The sequence below is a fragment of the Prenolepis imparis genome, unplaced genomic scaffold (genome assembly GCF_030444845.1).
Source record: "Prenolepis imparis isolate NDT839.2.m4 unplaced genomic scaffold, iyPreImpa1.0 SCAF_15, whole genome shotgun sequence".
NCBI lineage: Eukaryota > Metazoa > Arthropoda > Insecta > Hymenoptera > Formicidae > Prenolepis > Prenolepis imparis.
In genome coordinates, this window is record NW_028141173.1 from 1,433,123 (window position 1) to 1,456,413 (window position 23,291).

General features: G+C 34.2%; 4 protein-coding genes across 17 annotated transcripts in view; 3 read left to right on the forward strand and 1 right to left on the reverse strand.

Moving 5' to 3' along the window:
- Positions 1-63: 63 nt before the first annotated feature.
- Opa1 (Opa1 mitochondrial dynamin like GTPase) lies at positions 64-6,609 on the forward strand. Of its 13 annotated transcripts, none has more exons than XM_083055447.1 (18): positions 64-190; positions 569-812; positions 1,018-1,153; positions 1,257-1,388; positions 1,859-1,903; positions 2,385-2,474; positions 2,575-2,732; positions 2,829-2,992; positions 3,065-3,329; positions 3,410-3,601; positions 3,679-3,863; positions 3,937-4,098; positions 4,190-4,377; positions 4,450-4,664; positions 4,783-5,040; positions 5,262-5,462; positions 5,589-5,793; positions 5,905-6,609. In XM_083055447.1, exons 1-18 carry the CDS (start codon positions 162-164, stop codon positions 5,967-5,969), a joined length of 2,934 nt encoding a protein of 977 aa, XP_082911573.1. In that variant the 5' UTR covers positions 64-161; the 3' UTR covers positions 5,970-6,609. The 13 variants fall into 13 exon arrangements, with proteins under 13 accessions (XP_082911573.1, XP_082911574.1, XP_082911577.1 ...); XM_083055448.1 differs by having other exon boundaries at positions 65-190; positions 2,388-2,474; XM_083055451.1 differs by lacking the exon at positions 2,385-2,474 and having other exon boundaries at positions 65-190.
- A 479-nt stretch (positions 6,610-7,088) lies between these two features.
- Positions 7,089-12,166, forward strand: LOC145945990 (uncharacterized). The gene is made up of 6 exons (XM_083055325.1): positions 7,089-7,381; positions 7,460-8,453; positions 8,750-9,622; positions 9,715-9,916; positions 10,009-10,241; positions 11,990-12,166. Exons 2-6 carry the CDS (start codon positions 7,563-7,565, stop codon positions 12,164-12,166), a joined length of 2,376 nt encoding a protein of 791 aa, XP_082911451.1. The 5' UTR covers positions 7,089-7,381; positions 7,460-7,562.
- A 15-nt stretch (positions 12,167-12,181) lies between these two features.
- On the forward strand, positions 12,182-20,360 carry Mib2 (E3 ubiquitin-protein ligase mind bomb 2). Its single transcript, XM_083055312.1, has 12 exons — positions 12,182-12,379; positions 12,760-13,222; positions 13,311-13,426; positions 13,511-13,896; positions 14,379-14,591; positions 14,688-14,859; positions 15,089-15,350; positions 15,459-15,770; positions 15,854-16,217; positions 16,416-16,627; positions 16,871-17,121; positions 17,240-20,360. Exons 2-12 carry the CDS (start codon positions 12,792-12,794, stop codon positions 17,548-17,550), a joined length of 3,030 nt encoding a protein of 1,009 aa, XP_082911438.1. The 5' UTR covers positions 12,182-12,379; positions 12,760-12,791; the 3' UTR covers positions 17,551-20,360.
- A 387-nt stretch (positions 20,361-20,747) lies between these two features.
- LOC145945991 (uncharacterized) overlaps positions 20,748-23,291 on the reverse strand; it is a 30,220-nt gene continuing 27,676 nt past the window's right edge. For both annotated transcript variants that reach the window (XM_083055327.1, XM_083055326.1), the window contains exon 5: positions 20,748-23,122. In XM_083055327.1, the coding sequence (XP_082911453.1) occupies positions 22,842-23,122 (281 nt within the window). In that variant the 3' untranslated portion in view covers positions 20,748-22,841. The remainder of the gene's footprint in view (positions 23,123-23,291) is intronic.

The window sequence follows — 23,291 nt, forward strand, 5'->3', positions numbered from 1 at the left end:
TTCTTATTAAATATAAATCAAATTTAGCGCGTTATGCTCTTATAACACGCACAGTGTTACCATCTGTAAAAATGTCCCTAGAACAACATTGCTAGGAAATAACAAAACGACACACCTGCATTTGTAATGGCGGCGCCTATAGTTATTTATCACCCTTAAAAATGGAGCAAATCATATGTGGAAAATTCGGGTAAGATTAATATAATTATCAATAAAATAAAGCAAGATAATAATAGATACTTCTAATTTGAACATTAAAAATAAATGTATAAAAATATTAAAACAAGTACAATTTATATTTCACATATGCATGTAATCGATATAAAAATTTGGGGTTATAATACACATTTCTCTCTATTATTAAAATTAATAATACTTTATTGCATTGAAACTGCTCTTTTTTTCATTTATAACTCGCTTAAAATATACTTCGACTTATTGTCTTTTTTCCTTTCTATCTGTGTGAATTGTTCTCTATTATTTAAATCTTGATAAATTATTAAATCTGTATTGGTTATAACTATGATTTCTTGTAACTAAATTGATATATTTTACTTTTCTTTTTTAGTCATGGCATTTTATTAATCTCCAAAACCTACAGGCATCCAGTAACAGTCATTAATACACGGAAATTAATGTCTGGAAAATTTAGTAGGCAATGTAGACCATTACTAGCATCGCCGCAACTGAGATACTTTGCAAATCCACATCGTGGATATGCTATGGTGGTAGCTAAAATATTAAGGGGTGCATTAAAAATTCGATATCTTCTCTTGGGAGGTGCAGTCGGTGGTGGTGTTACTTTGCAGAAGGTAAACATTGTAGATTTAATGTTTTTCTTTATGATAATTATTGTATCTTTTTTTCTTAATTGTGCTATATATTGCATCAATTATTAAATATTAATATCTAATATGTAATAACATCAATTATCATATAATATATTATATAATATTATTAATGATCATATTTATGAAATTATATAACATCAATACAATTACATTTTTGTATAAATAGAAATATGAACAATGGAAAGATGGATTACCAAATTTGGAGTGGATACAAAATTTGATGCCTAATGAAAAACAATGGCAAGATTTTCGAGAATCACTTATGACAATTAAGAATAATGTAGGCGATAAGATCGAGATTGGTAAGTAACAACAAATGTATAGTCATTTATGTCTGTGAAAACGTGAGGCAAAGCAAAACGCGCGTGTTTCAATACGCGATAAAACATTGTCAAACACAAACAGATCCACGTATAAAGGAGTTTGGGCTAACTAAATATCGAGAATACAGGACGTGGTTCGATCAAAGACTGGATGATGCTATTAAGGCAGCGGAAAGTCATCAAAAAGACTACCAAGAGAATAACTCGATACAGAGTGAGTGAGGCGCGCCAATCTTTTTTTTATATTTGTTTATTACTTCTAATTTTGTCTGATAATTTTAATCACGTGTCCCATGTTGTAATCCATTCCTCAATTATTATATATTTCTCCTTTGCCTGACGTTTTCCTATCTAAACAACAATCGTTATGAGATGTGAGCTAATGATGATAAACGATTGTTATTATTGCAATTCCTTTCTTCACACTTGCTGTAATTTTTTTATATGCAATCTCCATTTAAATTTACCGCCTGTATGCAAAAATTTGCATGACAAAGCATTATTTATTTATATTTGTTTATTATTTTTTAATATTAAGAATAATTTAGATATTATTTAAAAGATATTTATATTCTTTTAATATATGTGCATATTATATAAATTCAATAATATAATTTATTACACTGCAAAGCATTATTCCACACGCATTTGTATTATAGATTTATTGTGGTCTGTTCTGTTCAGGTGCATTTGATACCATCTCATTGGTAGCTAAACAAGCTTACTCAGGTGTGTAAAGAAAATTTGAAAGTACTATTTTATACATATTCTGTCCATTCAGCATTTTCAGTAGTCAAATAATTCACAAAGGAAGATATGTATATTTTCCAATAATGCAGAAGCCAAAGCTATGCTTATTTATAATTGCAACATATATATAATATGGTTATACCAATGGATATTGATTTTAACTTTTAAATACTGAATGGGACAACCATTATTTATCGCCACTATTTGCACATTTATATGTAATTTTATATACATATATAATTTTTTATATATGTGTATATAAATATGTTGCATATTTGTTTCTATTATTTTTTGTTTTTAATGTAATTTTTTATCATATATAAAATTGCATATGTGCAAATACAAAATAGCTTCATTAATTTTTAATCGATACTAGCTTTCTTGCACATTTACGTCCGCGAAATAAATTAGAAATTGTTATAATTATAAATATACACATGCATCTTTTTTTATTTTTAAGCAGAAACAAAAGATCAATTGTCGAAAAATGTGATTGCCTTTGCACGTCCATTGGCTAATGATAGTAGTGAAGAGGAACGTAAGAAAGCTCGTATGTACATATCATAGATTAAAAATTTTTTTATTCTTGAAAATTGTTTTAACATTCTCTCATCTCATAATGTTTTTCTTTTTTTTTTTTTTCATTAAAGAATCGTCACAACAGAGAATGAATGCTATGCAAGACGAGTTGATGCAGATGCAATTGAAATATCAGCATGAAATAGAGAGATTAGAAAGGGAGAACAAAGAGTTACGCAAACAGATACTTTTGCGAGGAAATCAAAAGTTTAACAATAAAAAGATAAAAGTAAGTAAATCACATACATTTATATACGTTTGACGTGTACAGTCATATCTATCTCATTTCGATTGCATTTCTAAAATTACTCTCATATTTTTGTAGAAATCGTTAATCGACATGTATAGCGATGTCTTGGATGAACTTAGCGACTATGATAGTACTTATTCCACTGCTGATCATTTACCTAGAGTAGTAGTCGTTGGTGACCAAAGCTCTGGTAAAACATCTGTGCTTGAAATGATAGCTCAAGCAAGGATATTCCCGAGGTATGCTTCTTCACGTGATTTTGTATATCATGCAATCATATTGACACCCGTTGCTATTTTTTTCCTATATAGAGGCGGAGGTGAAATGATGACGAGAGCACCAGTCAAAGTCACATTGAGCGAAGGTCCCTATCATATAGCACAATTCAAGGATAGTTCCAGAGAATTCGATCTTACGAAAGAATCAGAATTAGCCGAGCTCAGACGAGAGGTAGAACTGCGAATGAAAAATAGCGTTAAGAATGGAAAGACAGTCAGTCAGGATGTCATATCTATGACTGTTAAAGGACCAGGCCTTCAACGTATGGTTCTAGTCGATTTACCTGGTATTATTAGCGTATGTATATATAATAAATTTTATAAATTAAAAAAAAAAATTTTGTAACTTGCTTAATTTCGAATTTTATTTTACGACAGACTGTAACCGTTGATATGGCGGAAGATACTCGCGAGGCAATTAAACAGATGAGCCAACAGTATATGAGTAATCCTAACGCGATTATTCTCTGCATACAAGACGGATCCGTCGACGCGGAAAGAAGTAACGTGACCGATCTTGTTGCCCAAATGGATCCATCGGGTAGAAGAACAATTTTCGTCTTGACAAAAGTATGGAGAATGTTTTTCTTCTTATATTAATACAATTGAACAAATAGATTTATATAATTTCTGTTATCCTGCGGCAGGTCGATATGGCGGAAGAGAATTTGACTAATCCTGATAGATTGCGCAAAATATTATCTGGCAAACTGTTTCCGATGAAAGCATTAGGCTATTTTGCTGTAGTTACTGGTAGAGGCAGACAAGACGATAGTATACAAACAATCAAAGATTACGAACAACAGTTCTTTAGAAACTCTAAGCTCTTCAAGTAAGTGTAAAAACGAATATATTTAAAAACGTTGACATTAAATGCAGTTTGTGAACGAGTTCTGAATTTTCAGGGATGGTTTAGCAATGTCGGGTCAAGTAACTACGAAAAATTTGAGTTTGGCGGTAGCTGAATGTTTTTGGAAGATGGTTCGTGAGACAGTGGAACAACAAGCAGACGCGTTTAAAGCTACGAGATTTAACCTGGAAACAGAGTGGAAAAATAATTTTCCGAGGTAACTATATAGAATATGTTACATATGAGAAAAAAATTTTGTGTCCAATTGTAGTTTTATGAATTTGTTTCATGGTATATTATTTATTCAGATTAAGGGAATTAGACAGAGATGAGCTTTTCGAAAAAGCACGAGGTGAAATCTTGGACGAAATTGTTAATTTGTCGCAAGTATCACCGAGACATTGGGAAGAAGTGCTAATGGCTCGAAATTGGGACAAAGTCAGCATGCATGTTTTTGAAAATATCTACTTGCCTGCCGCTCAAAGTGGAAATCCAAGTATAATATATATTGATAGACTATTCTCTTCCTCGAACGGGCGAACGGGTTTCATAAACACAATGTTTTCAGATACATTCAATACGACTGTCGACATAAAGTTGAGACAATGGACCGAACAGCAACTACCTGCGCGTAGCGTCGAAAGCGGATGGGAATGTTTACAGCAGGAATTCCAGAATTTTATGACGCAAGCTCGACTTAGTCAGGATCACGACGATATCTTTGACAATCTCAAGAATGCCGTCGTGAATGAGGCAGTGAGACGACATTCGTGGGAAGAGAAGGTAAACTCAATTACAATATTAAATCAATATAATTTTTCTATCTTTATTTTTTATTTAAAAGAAATTACGATAAATTAATAAATTAGAACATTAGGAAAACGTATTTATTTTATTGTAGGCGTCAGAAATGCTACGCATTATCCAACTTAACATTTTGGAAGACAGAAGCGTGAACGATAAGCGTGAATGGGATCAAGCAGTAAGATTCCTAGAAACTTCGGTTAAGGAAAAGCTGCAAAGTACAGAGCATATCCTGCGCGATATGCTGGGCCCTAATCGCAAGGAACGATGGCTCTATTGGCAGAGTCAGACAGAAGAACAACAGAAACGTACGGCAGTTAAGAATGAGCTAGATAAAATTCTTTATGCCGACAAGGTATGCATACATCATAAGCCTTGTTTTCTATTCCTGCACTGGCTGAACTGTGCACACTGGTGCAATAAGTTAGAGTGAGACAAAATATACTTGTCTCATTCTAACTTATTGCACCAGTTCATCAGTGCAGGAATAGAAAACAAGCCTCTTATTGCAGCTAAATAAAACTCTGTATAACTTTTTTTGCACGATATTTATATCATATATTTTTGATTACGCAGAAACACGCACCTACTCTGATACAAGATGAGCTTACAGCTATTAGAAAGAATTTACAACGTAATGGATTCGAGGTCGATAACGAATTTATTCGAGAAACGTGGCATCCTGTATATAGAAGATTTTTCCTACAACAGAGTTTAGCGAGAGCATACGATTGCAGAAAAGGCTACTATCTATATCATACCGGGCACGAAATCGAGGTATGTTAAATTACATATTTTTCAAAACCAAGTATGAGCAGAATACAAAGAAAGGTTACTGCACACACGCTTTTTTTAGCCGCTGGTCGGCCTAACTCGAACATTTTGCAAATAGAATGCTTTCAGATGGAATGCAATGACGTAGTGCTTTTTTGGCGAATTCAGCAAATGCTGAAAGTTACTGCAAATGCTCTTCGACAACAAATCATGAACAGAGAAGCTCGAAGATTGGATAAAGAGATTAAGGAAGTTTTGGAGGATTATAGTCAAGACAGTGAAATCAAGGAAAAACTACTCACAGGCAGACGAGTCATATTAGCTGAAGAACTCAGTATGTATTGCAATATATATTTTCAATCACTAATGATTCTTTCAATTTATAAAAGTGTGATTAATAAATTAATATTAAATTTCAATATCTTATGTTTTATTTTTATTTCAGAACGGGTTAGGCAGATTCAAGAGAAATTAGAAGAATTTATTCAAGCGCTAAATAAAGAGAAATGAGCATAATAAATCAATTAGCATCGAAATTGGACATCATGTCAACACGCAGAGTGAATTTCTGACGTTCTCACTCGATTGAATAGATGAAAGACGAATCTGTACATTCAGAGATTAATATCTCGTGGAATGTCAGTATTACGTTCTTGCAGATTTCTACAATTTGATTGGGGAAATAATTCGTCCCTCGAGACGAAATATCGAATCCAAGAGCACTATGTCGATACAGGCATGTAATAAGCCCATATGCTTATCAAGTTTGTGTGATATGAATAAACCAAATATATATGCCCTTTGATACGATTCAGATTTGTAAATATGAGACTGATACGTGACTAAAACTTGAAAGATTATTACATGAAGTTATCTTCAGTGTATGAAGATTAGTTTGTGTAAGAATATTACGATCAGTGTAATATGATTAAATGAATTACAACATTACAATTGTTTGATAAGTAAACATATTGATATAAAAATGCAATATAATACAATCATGTTATGATTATAAATTCATTATTATGGGCGATAAGCATAGCGAATAATTGAGGCTGTTATCGCGACATGCTGCAGAATGTAGAAATTTAAAAAAATATATATATACATAGGCTGCTCCTCGAATAAACAAGTCAATCGTATCAATCCATGTATCTCGTAAGTGATTTTACAGTTCAAATTTTCCTCTTAAAAAATGCATATATAAAATATTATATAAAATGCATATATAAAATATATAAAATATTATAGTCTACAATTCAAACTTTTGTTATAAATATTTTGAGCTAATCTAACATACTTGGTAGATGAATACAAAGCTTTTTCAAATTTTTTGGTACATAAAATACATAAAGAAAGAAATCATATCAAATATAAATAAAACAAAATTAAATTATGAGTTAAAAAAAAAATAGTTAATAAAATGTAATAGGAGAGAGTACTTTTATTTCTATATTGTTTTTTAATTCTTTAATTAATTGGCATTTAAAAAGGAGCAATGAGGAATCCTTTTTTACAGGACCTTATAATTAAATTTGGGTATACGATGCATTCGATGTTAAAATATTTCGAAGCATTTGTAATGTCAAGCGGAATGCATACACATGTGTAAATTAATTTCCTAGGGACATTAATTAACGTCAAAGCATACAAGTTCCCATGATGTACGAATATCTAGATGTCCGATACGTCCGCAAGAATCACATCTCGCGTCTTTATGCTACGCATGCGCTATTTTTCTTCCAAATCGTCAATGATGATTGCAGGCAAAAAGTGTCGAAACATGGAGATGATCCAGGGACGTCCCCTCTTATCGCGGAAAATTCGGTGATTCCTGTCCACATGTTGTGTTGCGTTTGTTACATATGTCATTTTAACAAGTCATTTGCATCGAAGTTGACAAGTTTTACATCGTCATTTCGGTAAATACGCAGTAAAGTCGCAGAGTGATACGTGTATTATCATATGATGAAAATTATATCAAGTGTCTCATTATCTAGTTGCAGGTTATCTCCCGCCTCTCGACATATAAAGGGATTTCACCGAGAAAAAGTGCAGCGCGAATATACATTATAGACGATTTGACGATTCACTGTCTAATAAATGGACAGCCTGGCAGGACCCCCGGCGAAGAAGAGATGCGTCATGAAAATCGGGAGTAGAATACAGTTGTTGGAATGCGTACGGGAATTTCGGCTGCCGCAACAGTTCCCCAGCACGTTGAAACAGGTGATGGAGCAGGGTATTGCGAATACCGTGGAATCCCCATCATCAATGATGCCTGAAAATATAAAGTTATCTGGCGTCGAGCGTCAAGTACTGTGCAAACCGCAGAAATTAAGAATTATATCTCCGAATGGAAAGGATTTGGGAGAGTTCGATGTGCAGTTGCGGACTGATGATCCATCGAAAGAGCAGACAATTATGATCTCCAAGAATAATACTCTCAAGCCTGATAAGAAGCCAGTAACGGCTGCTTTGTTTTCAATCTCGCAGAACAGGATGCTTCCACGGATACTTAAGCAAGGCACTGCAAAGGTACCGAAAAATTTGATGGATATTAAATCCTGCAACAAGAACAATTTTAAGACAAATAAAATTAATGTGTTGCAACAATCTACAAATCTGTCAATAAATAAAATGCTTATGATTGAGAATCAAGATGCCAACACCAGAAATAAGGAAGCACAAGCATGTAATAGCAATAATAAAGTCGAAAAACTGGTTTCTACAAATGGGACAAATTCTAAACAATCTATGTATGAAATTATTAATGGTAATAATCAAAAGCATATAGTACATAATGGAATAAGCAATGTAAATAGCCATAAAAAAATTCAACTAATTACAATAACAGAAGATAATGAAACTTCAGCTGAAAACGAATCTTATAAAGAAATTATTGAATCGTCATTTCCTATAGTAAATTGCAAGAAGCTTGTACTAAACTCTAGTGATAGTAATGATATGCATAGGTCTGAAGACTATTTCAAAGTAAGTAAAAGAAAGTATATTACTAGTATGAAAAACATAGAAAATGTGAAAATAGTTACATCTTTAAACAATGCAGTAAATTTTGATTACAAATATAATCAGATTGATAGCAATTTAATTGAAAATAATTTATGTAGCAATAGTAAAGAGAATATCAATAATCGAAAAATTTTAAATAATAAAAATAAATCATTTCAATTTAATTCTGATGTAGGCTTCATAAATAATCAAGTATACAAAACAACACAAAAAAATGTTATGACAGTTATACCTAATAATGAAACTTTTTTATTCAGAATGCAATTTCGATACAGTATAATACTGCTGAGTTATCAGTAGGTGAAGAAAACGGAATTAATGTACATCATGGCAAAATTACATCGAGGCAAGATACAAAGTGTGAAAATACGCAAAGTAAAAACGATTCTGCTGTTGCGATTGACAATCCTGTGCAATGCATTCCAGAATCGCAAAAAATCACAAATACTGTTAACTCAATCATGCAATTGGATGTACAGAATAAGGATTATACCAAGGATTCAACTCAGACAGGCTTATCGGATCAATTGAATATTATCAAGGAAGCAATGGATAGTGTAAAGGATGACAAGCTGCGTACATTAGCACTGAAGGCTCTAGAAGAATGTGGAATTGGAATCGAGAGATACGTTCCAATATCAAAGAAACACAAAGCTGTAAACGACACACAAGTACAAACTATGGTATTTGGCTTATTGGATCCTCAATCTTTCGTATTCATGAACGACTTGGATAGCATTCAGAGACTAAATCAGATTACTTTTGGCGATATGCCTTCTAATCAAGATCAATTGTTAACAAATAGTTTAAACTCTGATTTCCTATTCAAAGCTCCTCTTATAACTGAACAAGAAAATGATTTCGATATAGATAATTTTCTTAAACAAATTGTAGAAGAAAATTTAGATGTCATGAAAATGAAGGAAACTTTATCGGTTACAAAGATAAGATGTAAAAATCTTTTAGAACATTTGGAAAGAGATTTTGAATCGGTTAAACGTTATGATCAAAATGGCATGTTAAATATACATAACGCCGTTATAAGCAATAATATCCATCTTGTTCAGAGACAATTAATGATACTTGAGCAATGTAAAGAAAGTGTCGATATATTGACCAAGGATGGAGAAGTAAGTTTAATTTCTTTATTTAATTTTGTTATTTTAATTTTATCTGATCTTTTAAAAGGCACTATATACAATCTTTTTGGTACATTCTGCAGACAAGTTTGGAGCTTGCAGTCAAATATGATATACATAGAGAAATCGTGAAACTTCTACTGAAGGCTGGAGCACGACCAGTGATACCGAAATATATACACGAATCGGCATTGATCATAGCCAGTAAAGGATCATCACCCTTGTTATCAATGCTTATTAATCATGTCTCGGATTCGAAATTACTCGATCAAATAGATTCGGAAGGTAAATTTATATTGATACATATGCAAGAAATGTTTGTAGAATTGATATATAATTCTCATTAACACACTTTGAATCTATTTTTGTTTTTGAAGGTCTCGCAGCGTTACATTATTGCAGTATGCGCGATAATTTACAAGGGGTGAAAGCGCTTATATTAGCCGGTGCGACTATAGATCTGAAGGATATGAGATCGGGACGAACGCCTCTGTTTCATGCACTGGACAACGGTCACACGGCGGTAACGCAGGCACTATTAAAAGCCGGTGCTATCACAAATATCACAAATTACGCGGGACAAACGCCTATACCTGTAGTGACAGAAAAGGTAGTCTTTAAGAATATCAGTTAAAAGAAAAATAACACATTATTTTTATTTCTGGTAAAAGAAAAATACGAGATTCTTAGAGTTCTACAACTTTAAGAGTTTAATGTTTAACTAAGCTGTGACAAGGTATGACATATATCGATACAAAACAAATATATATTATCGTTTTTTGCTAATCAATTTTTGGGAATTATTTATTTGCTGCAATAATTATAAATTTAGTTCGAATTTAAAGACTAGTCAAAATGATGTGACTCTTATTGATTGTATTTGGATATCACAAAATTTTTTTGTGTTTTATTGTATGATATTGATTATAAAAAAATTACTTAAAAAAACATTTCTTTCAAATAGAAACGTTTAGGGTTGGGTTAGGTTTAGGGTTAGGTTTAGGTTTAGGATAGGAATAAATTCTAAATATTTTATTAATCAATGCTACGTAGCAATTTCAATATTTATTTTATTAATCAATGCTACGTAGCAATTTCAATATTTATTTTACTTACAATTTTTATGTATATATAATTATAAATTTTTTCTGTGTGTTTTATTTTTTAATGTATAAATACTAGATTATTGATGATTGATGTTACTCTTATTAATATTTTTTCTGTTTTCTTATTTATTATTAATATTTGAAATTTCTGCATATATATTGTATTATATAAAAAGGATTGCATCATATATATAATGTGTGTGTGTGTGTGTGTGTGTGTGTGTGTGTGTGTGTGTGTGTGTGAGTTATAATTATACAATAATAATATAGATATAATTTATTTGCTGAGAACATTACATTGATTTAAAACTTTACATTTGTTTATATGCATATGTATATGTATAAAATATAAATTTAAGACATTGTATAATTGCATCTCTTTATTTGCAAAAAAAATTATACATATTCTTATACATATACATGCATATTTTAGAAGTACATTTTATAGAATGTTACTTCTTTAAGATATTGCAAAAGTAATGTTTTTCATAATGTAAATCAATATTTTTATATTCTATATAAAATGTTTCAATATAGTATAAATGTCACTACATTTAAATAAATTATCATGTAGATTGTAGATTGATTATAAAATATATACATTTTTATTAATATATATATGTATATATACATATATATTGTATTATTTAATTGACAATTTAAAACTTGTATACACATATATTCAAAAATATGATAAAAAATGAAAGAAAATTGAATAGGTACAAAATGATTTCAAAAATAAGATATACCTAAAAATGTATATATTTAAAATTTATTTCTAATTTCAAATAATGTAATTGAATTCTTAATTAGATATAAAACCTCTATTCTTTAAAACTTTTCTTCTATTTGATAAAAATTTATTATTTAATGCTTATATTCATGTATATAAAATGATAAACATTATTTAAATTTCAATTTAAAATAAAATCCACAAAAAAATGTTATCTAACAAAATAATATTAACAAATTGCATAACTTTTATTATTAATTTTGTCATTATGTCAAATGAATGTAAAACTGTCAGATCAGCTATTTTGTAATGTTAATATTTTCTCAAATAGATGTAACAATTATGATGCACAAATATATATATCTATCTAGATACAATTTAAAACTGGCATAATTTTATGTGACATTTTGACATCGAGCATTTGTAAATTGTAAATAATATATTAGATATCATTTTATATATTATTAAAATTAGATTCTTATATATGTATGTAATTCATATATTAATTTATATGTATAGAAAGAGAGTGAGGAAGAAGGTGGGAGGCAGAGAGGGAGAGAGAAACGAGTGGTGGGAGAGAGACATTTAATTAGTTTCCCGTGTCGGATCTGGCGGGCCGACGTACCCGGGCCGAAGGAAGCGCCATCATCAACGAGCCCAGTTATGAGGTTACTGTCGTCAGTATTGCGGACGTAGGACCTATCACGACCGTCATCGTCGTCGCGTCCTCGACCTCCTCGACGATGGAGCGTGCGTGATCACTCGGCAATGATGCTGCGTAACGACGACTCTTCCCTAAGGCCGATTTTTAGCTACAACAGGCGTCTCGCGGATTATCGGTCGCGTCGTCGTTGCTGCGCCGCGTATGATTCATAGAATTCGTAGATCCGAGCTCGAGACTGCTTTCGAGTAAGTACGCGATCTCGCGATCTTCGTCGAGAAATGTTCTTCGTATTCTTTCACAGATTAAACAGACTCGATAATACACAAAATAAAAGTTGGAACTGATCGAATTATCGAGTTCTACTACGTATAAACGTTGGTTCGGTATATTTTACATTACTTCCAAGTTCGATAATCATCATATGTTAATATAATATTTTAAGTAGTTCTATACTTGTCACAGTCGAGACCTGTTGTCATTTTTCTTTTACTATATTACGATTGTTATACTTATATAATAAATTAAAATATGAATTACATATGCATTACAATATATTATATTTTACAATATAATGCGATATATTTTAGTACAGTGTAATGCTTAATATTGTGATATTCCTTTAAAGGATTAGAAGCCAAACGTTTTATACATTTGGAGATGTTAGAAGTTGGTTTGCGAGTCGTCCGTGGTCAGGATTGGAAATGGGAAGATCAGGATGGTGGCGAGGGTCATGCAGGAACAGTAGTGGAGATCGGGAAGCCACCTTCCACAGGGAGCTCAGCCTCCAGTCCGAATCTCGCCGATCGGACACCGGACAAGACAGTCATTGTTCAGTGGGACCATGGTGCTAGGAGTAATTACAGGGTCGGTTACCAGAGTGCTTACGATCTGTTGATGTTCGATAATGCAGCAGCTGGTGTCAAGCATTCCAACATTATTTGTGATGGTTGCAAGAGGCACGGGATAATCGGCATCAGGTGGAAGTGTTCTCAGTGCTTCGACTACGATCTCTGCACGCAGTGCTACATGGCAGATGTACATGAATTGACTCACACATTTCAGAGATTTCAAACAGCCAATTCTGTAGGGTCAGTATTTGGAATTTTTAATCAAATGTTATTGACTCTGTTGACATAATAAATAAATTGTCATTATGTTTCCAATCGAATGTTATAGAATCCAACTAGAACCGAGAGAAGGATGCACCAAGATATTGTTAAAAGGAATCTTCATCGGAGCAAAAGTCATACGTGGACCAGATTGGGAGTGGGGAGAGCAGGATGGTGGCAGAGGTACTTAATATTTAATTTATAAATCTCAGTTATAATTATACAATAAATTATCAATCTCTCATTTTTCTCGAATTACTTTTTTAGGAAAAACTGGCAGAGTCATGGATATACGTGGATGGGACAATGAGAGCAGTCGCTCTGTGGCGACCGTTACGTGGTCCACGGGTAGCACCAATGTATATCGATTAGGTTACAAAGGTTGCGTGGATCTGTGTTACATGGAGGAGGCTAATGCTGGTACCTATTACAAGGAGCACCTTCCGCTGCTCGGTCAACCGGTCTTAACCATATCAGACAACGGAAATAGCTCGACCACGACAAAAAGCGGTGTCTCCAACATCACATCTAGTCCTCATCTAACTTTTAATGTCGGTGATAAAGTGAAAGTACTAATTGAGGTCGATATACTAAAAGAAATGCAAGACGGTCACGGTGGTTGGAATCCGCGTATGGCCGAATACATAGGAAAGGTATATTTGCAAAAATAGTGTCGTTTCATTTACAAGTACTGTTGTCATAAATATTAATTAAAGTAAACTGAAGTTTAACTGATTGTGAATCTTGAAATCTCGCTAGAGTTTTTTATTCATAGAGAATGAAGTAGAAAGAAAATGTTAAATTTCATGTAATTTTAATTAATATCTATCGGTACTGTGATAGATTTAATATATTTATAGCTCAAGCTAATACGTATCTGAATATGTATGTATATACATATCTGAATATGTATATGTATGTATATATATGAATATATATATACATTTTATGTACACATTTATATGTATATACATTTATGTACACATTTAATGTATTGTACATTTAAATTACATTTATTTATATATATATATACATTTATGTACACATTTATATATATATATATATATATATATATATATATATATACATTTATGTATATATATAATATTAATTGAATTAATTTTCTAAAATCTAGATTGGCATGGTGCATCGAATTACGGACAAGGGAGACATTCGCGTGCAGTACGAAGGTTGTAACAATAGATGGACCTTCCATCCGGGCGCTTTGACGAAAGTCACCGCTAAGAGCACATGTTCCCTCGGTGATGTAGTCCGTGTAAAGAGCGATCTAGCTGCTGTCAAACAGTATCAAGTTGGTCACGGTGAATGGACAGATATCATGAAAAATGTTAGTCGGAACGCTATATATGTATTCGTTTCTCTTTCGTATTTCATATTTATGATTTTTTGGCTATATACGCATACGAATTTATATTTGTCGCAGGCCCTAGGAAAAACCGGGAAAGTAATTAAAATTTATCCCGACGGTGATTTGCGCGTAGCACTGGACAATTCTACCTGGACATTTAATCCGCTAAGTGTCGTCCCTGTATCTTCTGCTCCGAATGCCATAGCTGCCGCGCACGATAATGCTAATAGGTTTAAAGATCGTCCAGGTACATTCTTATTTTTATTTTATATAGAATATATTGTATATGTACGTATAATAAGGATAGATTATATATAATTCAATAATGCCATAAATTTTTTAAAAACAGTTTTTGAAAACAAATTCTCATTTAAATGTCAAACAAAATAAAAATTAAGTACACATTGATTCATCAATTAGCTTCATCGATTTTGCTTGTAATACTGTCTACCTAACTTCTATTTAATTTCTTCCAGTCGAGGGTACTGATTGCGAAGTGGAGAAACTGTTAAGAGACGCGGCTAGGGGCGAGGCCGGTGTGGCTGCGGTGCGAGAGTTCCTGAAGAAATACCCTGGCAGAGTGGACGCGCGCGCTCCCGGTGGCGGTAGGAAAACTTGTCTGCAAGTGGCCGCGCATCAGGGCCTGCGTGAGCTTTGCAATCTTCTTCTGGAAGCCGGCGCGTCTTTACGAGCGGTTGACGAGGACGGTGACACCCCCTTACATTACGCGGCGTTCGGGTATTATTTATATATACAATTTCTTGGGGAAATATTGTTATCTTTATTTTCTCGCACAGTGGTATAACTATATCTACAATGTTGTTCTTTATTCTTTCGATTGAACAGTAATCAACCGGAGATAATGGAACTGCTATTATCGCGAGGCGCGGCTATCAACGCCGTAAACAACGGTAGATGCAGCGCTTTACATGTGGCAGTTAACAAACAACATGCACAATGCGTGAGAGTGCTGCTACGTCATCATTGTGATGTCGATCTGCAGGACTCGTACGGCGACACAGCGTTACACGATGCAATCGGGAAGGACGCGCTGGACGTGATCGACGCGTTATGCACCTGCGAGAGAATAGCCTTCACGCTTCGGAACAAACGGGGCTTCAACGTTCTGCATCATGCCGCGCTCAAGGGCAACGCTCAGTACGTATACAGGACAGATGCGGTGGAATTGAACTGTGCTTTCAAAATTTACCTAGTTCACGCATTCACATAAATCCCCGCAGTGCAACGGAAAGGCTAGTCGCGCGCGCACGTCACTTGGTGGATACGAAGAAGGAGGACGGATTCGCGGCGTTGCATTTGGCAGCGTTGAACGGACACAAGGAAGTCGCGGCCATTCTTCTCTCGCAGAACGGCGGCCGTGCCAAGGTCGATCTGCGCAACAATCGACGACAAACCCCGTTGCACTTGGCGACTTCGCAGGGACACTGGTCGCTTGTAGAACTGCTGGTGCATCACAATGCGGACGTCGGCAGCGCGGACGAGGACGGTGACACCGTCCTACATATTGCGATAGCAAAGAGCCCAAATCAACAAACTGCCGTGCCCACGCCGGAAAGTAGTCGGGATTCACCGCTCATATACGCGGTACATTGGAGTTTATGATTTTACTCGAATGTTTATAAATTTATATGCAAAAAGAAATGACTATTCATCGAATAAAAGTTCATTTTTGAGGTGAATTAAAGTTCCCAAAATTATTCTGTACGTAATTTAAAAAGTATAAAAAAAGAAAACATAGACTTGTCTAATTTTTCTCTGACAAAAATTCTTCTCTTTGGACAGATCTGGCAGAATCTGGCGAGGCAAAGCACAAAGACTGAATTAGCACTAGCTTGTTTTCTCGTAAGTGTGGATAGAAGCTGCAAACTCCTCGAGCAGGTCAGGAACAACAAGGACAAAATGCCACTCGATCTTTTGGAAGGCGATCCACAAGCCGCTCTGCTCGCCGATCTTCTACGATCCTATAAATACCAAAGTCACAGCACGCAATTAGAGTAAGATACAAGACAAGATATAACAAAAAATGTTTTTAAAATGTTTGCAAATCCAATCTTCCAATGAAACGTTATATATATATATATATATATGCATACGCGCAATGATAAATCTATTTTACAACATTTTGAAAACTATTACAATAATTTAGCAACAAATTATTAAAATAATGAGATAACTGATTTTGAATAAAATTCGATAATTTACTGATAAATGTATTGAAAGAATAATTTGTCTTACAGAATAGAGAACAATCCATCGAGTAATTACGTAGAACCATCTACGTATCGGATAGATAACATGTCACAATCGGAAGGATTGCATGGCGCGAGGAAAAGTATACCCGGTTCCGGTGACGCTGCAGAATGTCGGGATTGCTCAGGGATTATAACGGACACAAAACAAGAGAACCGACTCGATCCTGCCAGTAGCATCACGCTTGGTTGTGCACGTTGCGGACATAGTACTGTCGTCAAAGCGCAACCGATTCAAGGTACTCGATTTTATCATTTTTTTCTAAATGTCTTCGTCGAGAAAGATTTACTCTATTTATATACATTGAAACTAAAACTGACGTATTTCACATGTCACTTTTGCATCCATTTGTCTAGACGGGCAGCTGGCAACGGGTGAGGTTTCAATAGCTAATTCGGGAGAAAAAACAAAAGACGTATCGTTGGAAGGAAAACGAAAGGAGATCAGAGACAAGGACAAGGAAAAGGACAAAGACTTGGAACGCTTACGTTATCTCGAGACTAGAGTCGCGGATCTCGAGGAGGCGAATATGTGCAGCATTTGCATGGAACGTCGTCGTAACGTCGCTTTCCTTTGCGGTCACGGTGCCTGCGAACACTGCGCTGCCCCATTAAAGACCTGTCACATGTGTCGTAAAACGATCACGAAGAAGATTAACTTGTATTAGATAGGTTCAACGACCAAGCGTTTATCCGGAATATCAACGTGGGATTTTTCGAGCGATATACATCGTGTCCAGGGAGGAAGCATCGATACTTTGATCGCATAGTAATAATAACAAGAAGGTTGTGATAAACGTATGTTTGGCTTTAAATAATTTGGCCGCTACACAAACTCAGAGAAGGAGACATTCGAAAAAGAAGGTATTTGCACAGGTATTTTTTTTTACTTACTGTGATCGATGCTATTACCTTCCAAGATATCCTGTTAAGATACTGTATATATATACATATATATATATACACATTTGTCCAAATGATATAATGTAAAAACAAAATGATGAATTCTGCCAACTGTGGTATTTTAGCGTAGAAAATGTTAATCAGTTAATCGAAGCGATATTGCGCGTTACGTTTCGTGTGCTGAAAAAAAAATTAAACTGCCAAAACGTACACTTCTCTTATTCCGTAACAACTTGCAACGTGAAAGAGCGAGCTCCAGTATATCGGCGTATAATGTATGTCGAGAAAGATTTACGCGCATCATGAGATTCGCATTCACTCAGATATGAGATAGTTCGACGTTTTACGTTACCTTTTATCGATTTGTTTTTCCGAGATTAATCAAATAGATCAATTAATATCGAAGATATCTCGTATCTGGCGAACGAGCGCGACATACAATTGTTATGCGCTCTCCTTCCTCACGAATCGGCGTATTGCCTATGCTTTATCCCGTCCATTTTTTAATCCACGTTTAAAGAGAGCGCGAGAAATCGAGCTTCTCGAATTTAACTTTTACGAAAGACATTGACCATTTTTATGCTGTAAGAATCATAGAAATTCATAGAAATGTTCGTGTACATATCGCCAATTATTGTGAAAGGATACTGTTTTATAAAAGTGCTCGAAGACTTTCAGACTGTGCAAGCTTTTGCTATTTCACGCGCAACAGAAGAAAAGAGAGAAGGAAGGGGGGGGGGGGGGCACATTTAGATATAATTTAATTGTAGCATTTAGTCGAAAAAAATTTTTTTCATTACGATGGAAAGTTTTCAACGCAGAAATGTTTGCAAAACTTTTTCCCCCACTACATGTGACATATTGCTTAAATCTTGCGAATCTCTTCCGATGTTCAAATTTACCCCCTTCTTTCTCCCTTATCGCATTTTGCGTATCATTCGATGAATCTTTTTGCATAATAAATAAGACATATTAAGAGCAAACATCCCCAGCCAAATTTTTTTTAGATAGAATAATTATATACTCATTGTATAAACTAATCCGTTTGTGATCCAGTGTCAACGCGACAATGCATGGAACCAATTAATTTTAAGCGTACTTCCCGTTACGAATGCATGTCGAACTAAAGTAAAACAACCGAGTTCGCGGTTTAATAAAGGAGTCGACAATTTTATCGAGGTACAAACTTATTAACACGAGGATTAATCTTCGAGTTATCCTTAAATTACGGAGAAATAAACCAGTTAATTTTGGGTGATCTTTTTTTGTTTATAGATCAGTATTAGATATCTTGCCTTTTTACTCGACACAACGAAAAACTCGAACTCTCTCGAGGCGAATAAGAAATTCTATTTAATACGAATAATATGTATCACGGTGTGTATCGGAGTTGCGATAATCAATCTTCTTTTTATATCAGCTAATGTAATTTCTATATTAGTGATTGAGGAATCGAGAAGGGATTTTTTTACGAATCATGTATATACTGGGGCGAGAACAGGGTAACGTATCGCGAATTTTACGACGTTCACGAAGAGAAACGTACAATTTGCAATAGTGTTGCAATCTGATTCCGTCAAGATGACATTAGCTTTCTTCTTTTTCTCTTTTTTTATAATAGCTATATTGTCATTTAAGATACGCGCGACGTATATATACTATAAAAAAAGATGTTATATTATAATAGCATAACTTTTAAGCATCGGTAGATTTCTACGCGATTGTAATTATTTACGACATAATTTAAATAAACAAATTTACGATAGATAAACTTTAATTCGATGTGCCGTTCGTGTTTCTTTCCTCTCCTTAAACTTTGTTTTGTTGAGCAACTTGTCCGTCAACTTTTTCACGTCGTCGATATACTAATCGTATAATTAATTGGTGAAAATAGAAAATAGAAAATATATTACAGAGACGCGAATAAAAAAATTATAACGATAACAAACACTTGTAATACACTTCAAACAAGAACTAAAAATGAACTTGTTGTCTCCTTAGCTTAGCAAGCAATCTTATTTATTTTGGTACTCGATAAAGGTTCCGATAATCGTATATTACAATCTTGAGCCAGTTTTGCAAAAATCGTAATAGCGGTACTAACGATATATAATATAATAATGTATAATAATGGTAATAATATTTTCTCTTCTTTCTAAAGTAAACCTAAACGCAATGTACTCTATTAGTAGTGACATCGTATTTTATCTGTAGTATCTAATTAACTTAAACAAAATCGTGACGGCATATAGTATACCATATAGTACGATCACGCAAACTTTTCAGCTATAGAACTGTCTCTTACACGACATCTTCTGTACTGTTTACTTCATTTATCTCTTTTTTCTTCGTTTCAGAATAATATTATTAGTGTAATTCTAACAAAGGGCAACCAAGTGTCAAGATATGATTCACAATAGCGATTAAGTAGTACAGCATGTTCAAAAATGTGTATACTCTGCAAAAACTGATATGAATATTCTATTTCCGACTTGATCGCGTTATTTAAACGCAACATCGTGGTTCCTTTGTTCTCTAGATTATTCTACGAATTACATACAACGCAAAAAAATAATCTTTCATTTCTTGTCCTCTTCGTTTTTAGTTCGCCTTTCTCTTTCGTTTCTTAATCGAGACATCGACGCATTTAAATCATAAATGGACAATATTAGCCATCGAGATATCGCATTAATGACAAAATAAATGCGATTAAGAATTGAAAGATACGAATCGATAATAGACAAATTGGACAGATTTTGGAATATGACATTAAATGGATAAAAACTAACATATCTCGAAGAACGAATAACAAATGTAAGCACAATAAAGAATATCTAGAATAAGACACACTTCGTGTCTTATATATAATTAATTTGCGATTATCATTTTCGATTATAATTTTTAATTACTGAAAGAAACAACAACATTTGAATGAAAAATATAGAGCTTCCGTATCATCCACTTTTTGTATTTAATCACACACACTTTTATTCTTTTTTGCCTTTTTTTTTTTTCTTCATATTTCTCTACTTTACATTTTCCACTTATCCAAGACTCGTCACGAGTAGAATGAAAATTAAAGTTTTCCAGCAAGAAACACACATAACCACCATATCACACGATTGGTTATCGAATAATTTTGGAGACTTTAAAAATTCTCTATTCGATAGCCAATTGTATCACATTGTGTCTATTTGTTTTCTTGCTAGAAAGCTTGCAATAGAATCATGCGCGTCACTCAGTTTTTAGAATGATTAAAGAATTTTTAATGAACATTTTTATATAAATTGCGAATGGAGAGCATTATGAACTGTTAAAGTATATTTACTTCAATATTGATTATCCGATTTAGTGCGCAATCAACTGTAATTTATAAAACAGATCCAAATTTGAAAATAGAATAACGTAAACTCTGTCTACATCACTAAACATTATCAATATCTCCCTAAAATACAACAATCCGGACTCGAGGTCTTCTCAAGTTTAAGAATTTAAGAATAAAGTAGATAATACGGAAAATCTATAACTGTACACATATCATTTAACGCAGAAATGTCACTAAAAGATTAACATAAAAAATATTTCAACAAATATCGTCCGCGTATATATATCCCTCTTGCAAAATAAATGACATTGGAAAGTGCACTTGCTACTTACAAAAGATCGTAGTGATTTAGATCAATCGTATAGGTCCGTAGGGGGCCGCAAAGTACAAATTTGCACAAATTTTACGCGTGCGAATTTTATCGCGCGAGTTTTTCTCTTTCCATTCGCTTTACGCGACGAGAATTCTACGTCGAAAACTCGGTGAAAAGCTTTGTCATTACTTGCCGAAACACGGTCTTTCTTCGCGATTCGTGCGTGATTAAAGTTCTACTCGTCTATCTATTCGTGTAAGACTTCGATCAAAGTGCCCGATGATAGCGAGAGGATAATTATCGCGGAGTCTCGTAATAACCGCACATAGTTAGAACAATAACGACACTGTTCTTTTTTTTTTTTTTTCGTCTCTCAAATGCATGAGATGTATTTATCGGCGAGTTTTATAATCCTAACAGGAAGTTTCTTAATAGGATTCTTTATAGGAGCTTTTGCTCTCTCTTTCTTCTAAAACGATTCATCGACTTCTCGCGCGATGTGTGTCGATGTATAGATACGTAAAACCGTCACACTGATTCATTCGCCGAGCGTAATTATTGTCAACTACGATCAAGTCCTGAGTCCGGCCAAACACTGCGACATCACCGTTTTATTAACGTTCGGAAACGATAGCCATAAGATACCCAGTATTCCGTGACACGTTAATAATATAGCGCGCGTTAATAGTGTATATATATATATAATGAAATATACATAGCTTTATTATAGCGGTAACACTATTGTATCTTTCGTTACAATAGCTATAATGTCACGCACCATCATGTTTTATCAACGCATAAACACTCTAATTCAACGCGTCTACGACTTGGCTTTGTCGACGTGGAGACAATCATGAAGGAAAAGAAAGGGAGGAGAAGATGAAAAAGAAGCGAGTCTTGATCCCGAAATCAAATTTTCTAAAAAAAAAATAATAAAAAGAAAAAGAAACTCATACTTTATTAATTAAGTTAATTCTGAGCACTATGCGTTCAGAAAAAAAAAATGATAAATTAGACTTCTCATCTTCCGATCCGTTTTTTATTCGCGTATACGATAACGCAAATCGTAGAAAGCGAGACAGTTGCATCATACTCGAGAGAAACTCGGTATGAATCTCGGTGGCAATGATCTAGATTATACAGGGGGTACTCAACGAAAACGGGATATCAAATTAAAACAGTTTTGCAGCGTTTGTATCGAACGGAACGGAAAGTTGTACACGAAATGAATCTAATTATCGTGGTAGGACACGTTCGACCCTGCATCATACTTTTTTTCAATTTTTCTTGGAATAAATCAGTGCGATCAGGTAAGAACGGATAAAAGAGAGACAATTATACTCTCTATGTATTACGATATAGAGGCTGCTACTACTACTGTGTGCCGTGAATTGACTCGTTAGTGACTCGGTAGTATTTTAAGCTACGACCGGTTCGGGACTGCACGGTTGAAGCTCCGGCTCGTTCTGCGGTTCCGCGCTGTTGGTGCTCGTAGTGGTGGTGGTGGTGGTACTCGAGGCCGCCGTCGACGTGTTCGGCTCGTGATTCGGATCGGCGGGAGTCATTGCGGCCCATTGCGTGGTATACGGTGCCGCGCGCGCCTGTCGCCTGGCTTTCCTCTTGGCGCGACGTTGCTCCATGACTAAGCGCAGCCGACGCATCTTGCCCTTTGTCGCTTCGTTCTCCTTCGACAATTCCTCTGCATTCCAAAAACATTACACAGTTATTATCGATATTAGTATTAATCTCATTGTCAGTGACGTCAAGATCTCTGAATGGACGGAGCTTTTATAGAAATAATATAAAGATGGATTATTTTTTTTTTTTTTACTAATACTACAATAACGTTATATGTTTTATTATAAATA

Coding starts and splice junctions, on each gene's coding strand:
- Opa1 (XM_083055447.1), top strand. CDS start 162: ATGGAGCAAATCATATGTGGAAAATTCGG. Junction 1,904..2,384: donor AGCTAAACAAGCTTACTCAG/GTGTGTAAAGAA, acceptor TTTATTTTTAAG/CAGAAACAAAAGATCAATTG. Junction 2,993..3,064: donor CAAGCAAGGATATTCCCGAG/GTATGCTTCTTC, acceptor TTTCCTATATAG/AGGCGGAGGTGAAATGATGA.
- LOC145945990 (XM_083055325.1), top strand. CDS start 7,563: ATGGACAGCCTGGCAGGACCCCCGGCGAAGAAGAGATGCGTCATGAAA. Junction 9,623..9,714: donor TATTGACCAAGGATGGAGAA/GTAAGTTTAATT, acceptor TACATTCTGCAG/ACAAGTTTGGAGCTTGCAGT. Junction 10,242..11,989: donor TACCTGTAGTGACAGAAAAG/GTAGTCTTTAAG, acceptor TTATATGTATAG/AAAGAGAGTGAGGAAGAAGG.
- Mib2 (XM_083055312.1), top strand. CDS start 12,792: ATGTTAGAAGTTGGTTTGCGAGTCGTCCGTGGTCAGGATTGGAAATGG. Junction 15,351..15,458: donor TTACATTACGCGGCGTTCGG/GTATTATTTATA, acceptor TCGATTGAACAG/TAATCAACCGGAGATAATGG. Junction 16,628..16,870: donor AGTCACAGCACGCAATTAGA/GTAAGATACAAG, acceptor TTTGTCTTACAG/AATAGAGAACAATCCATCGA.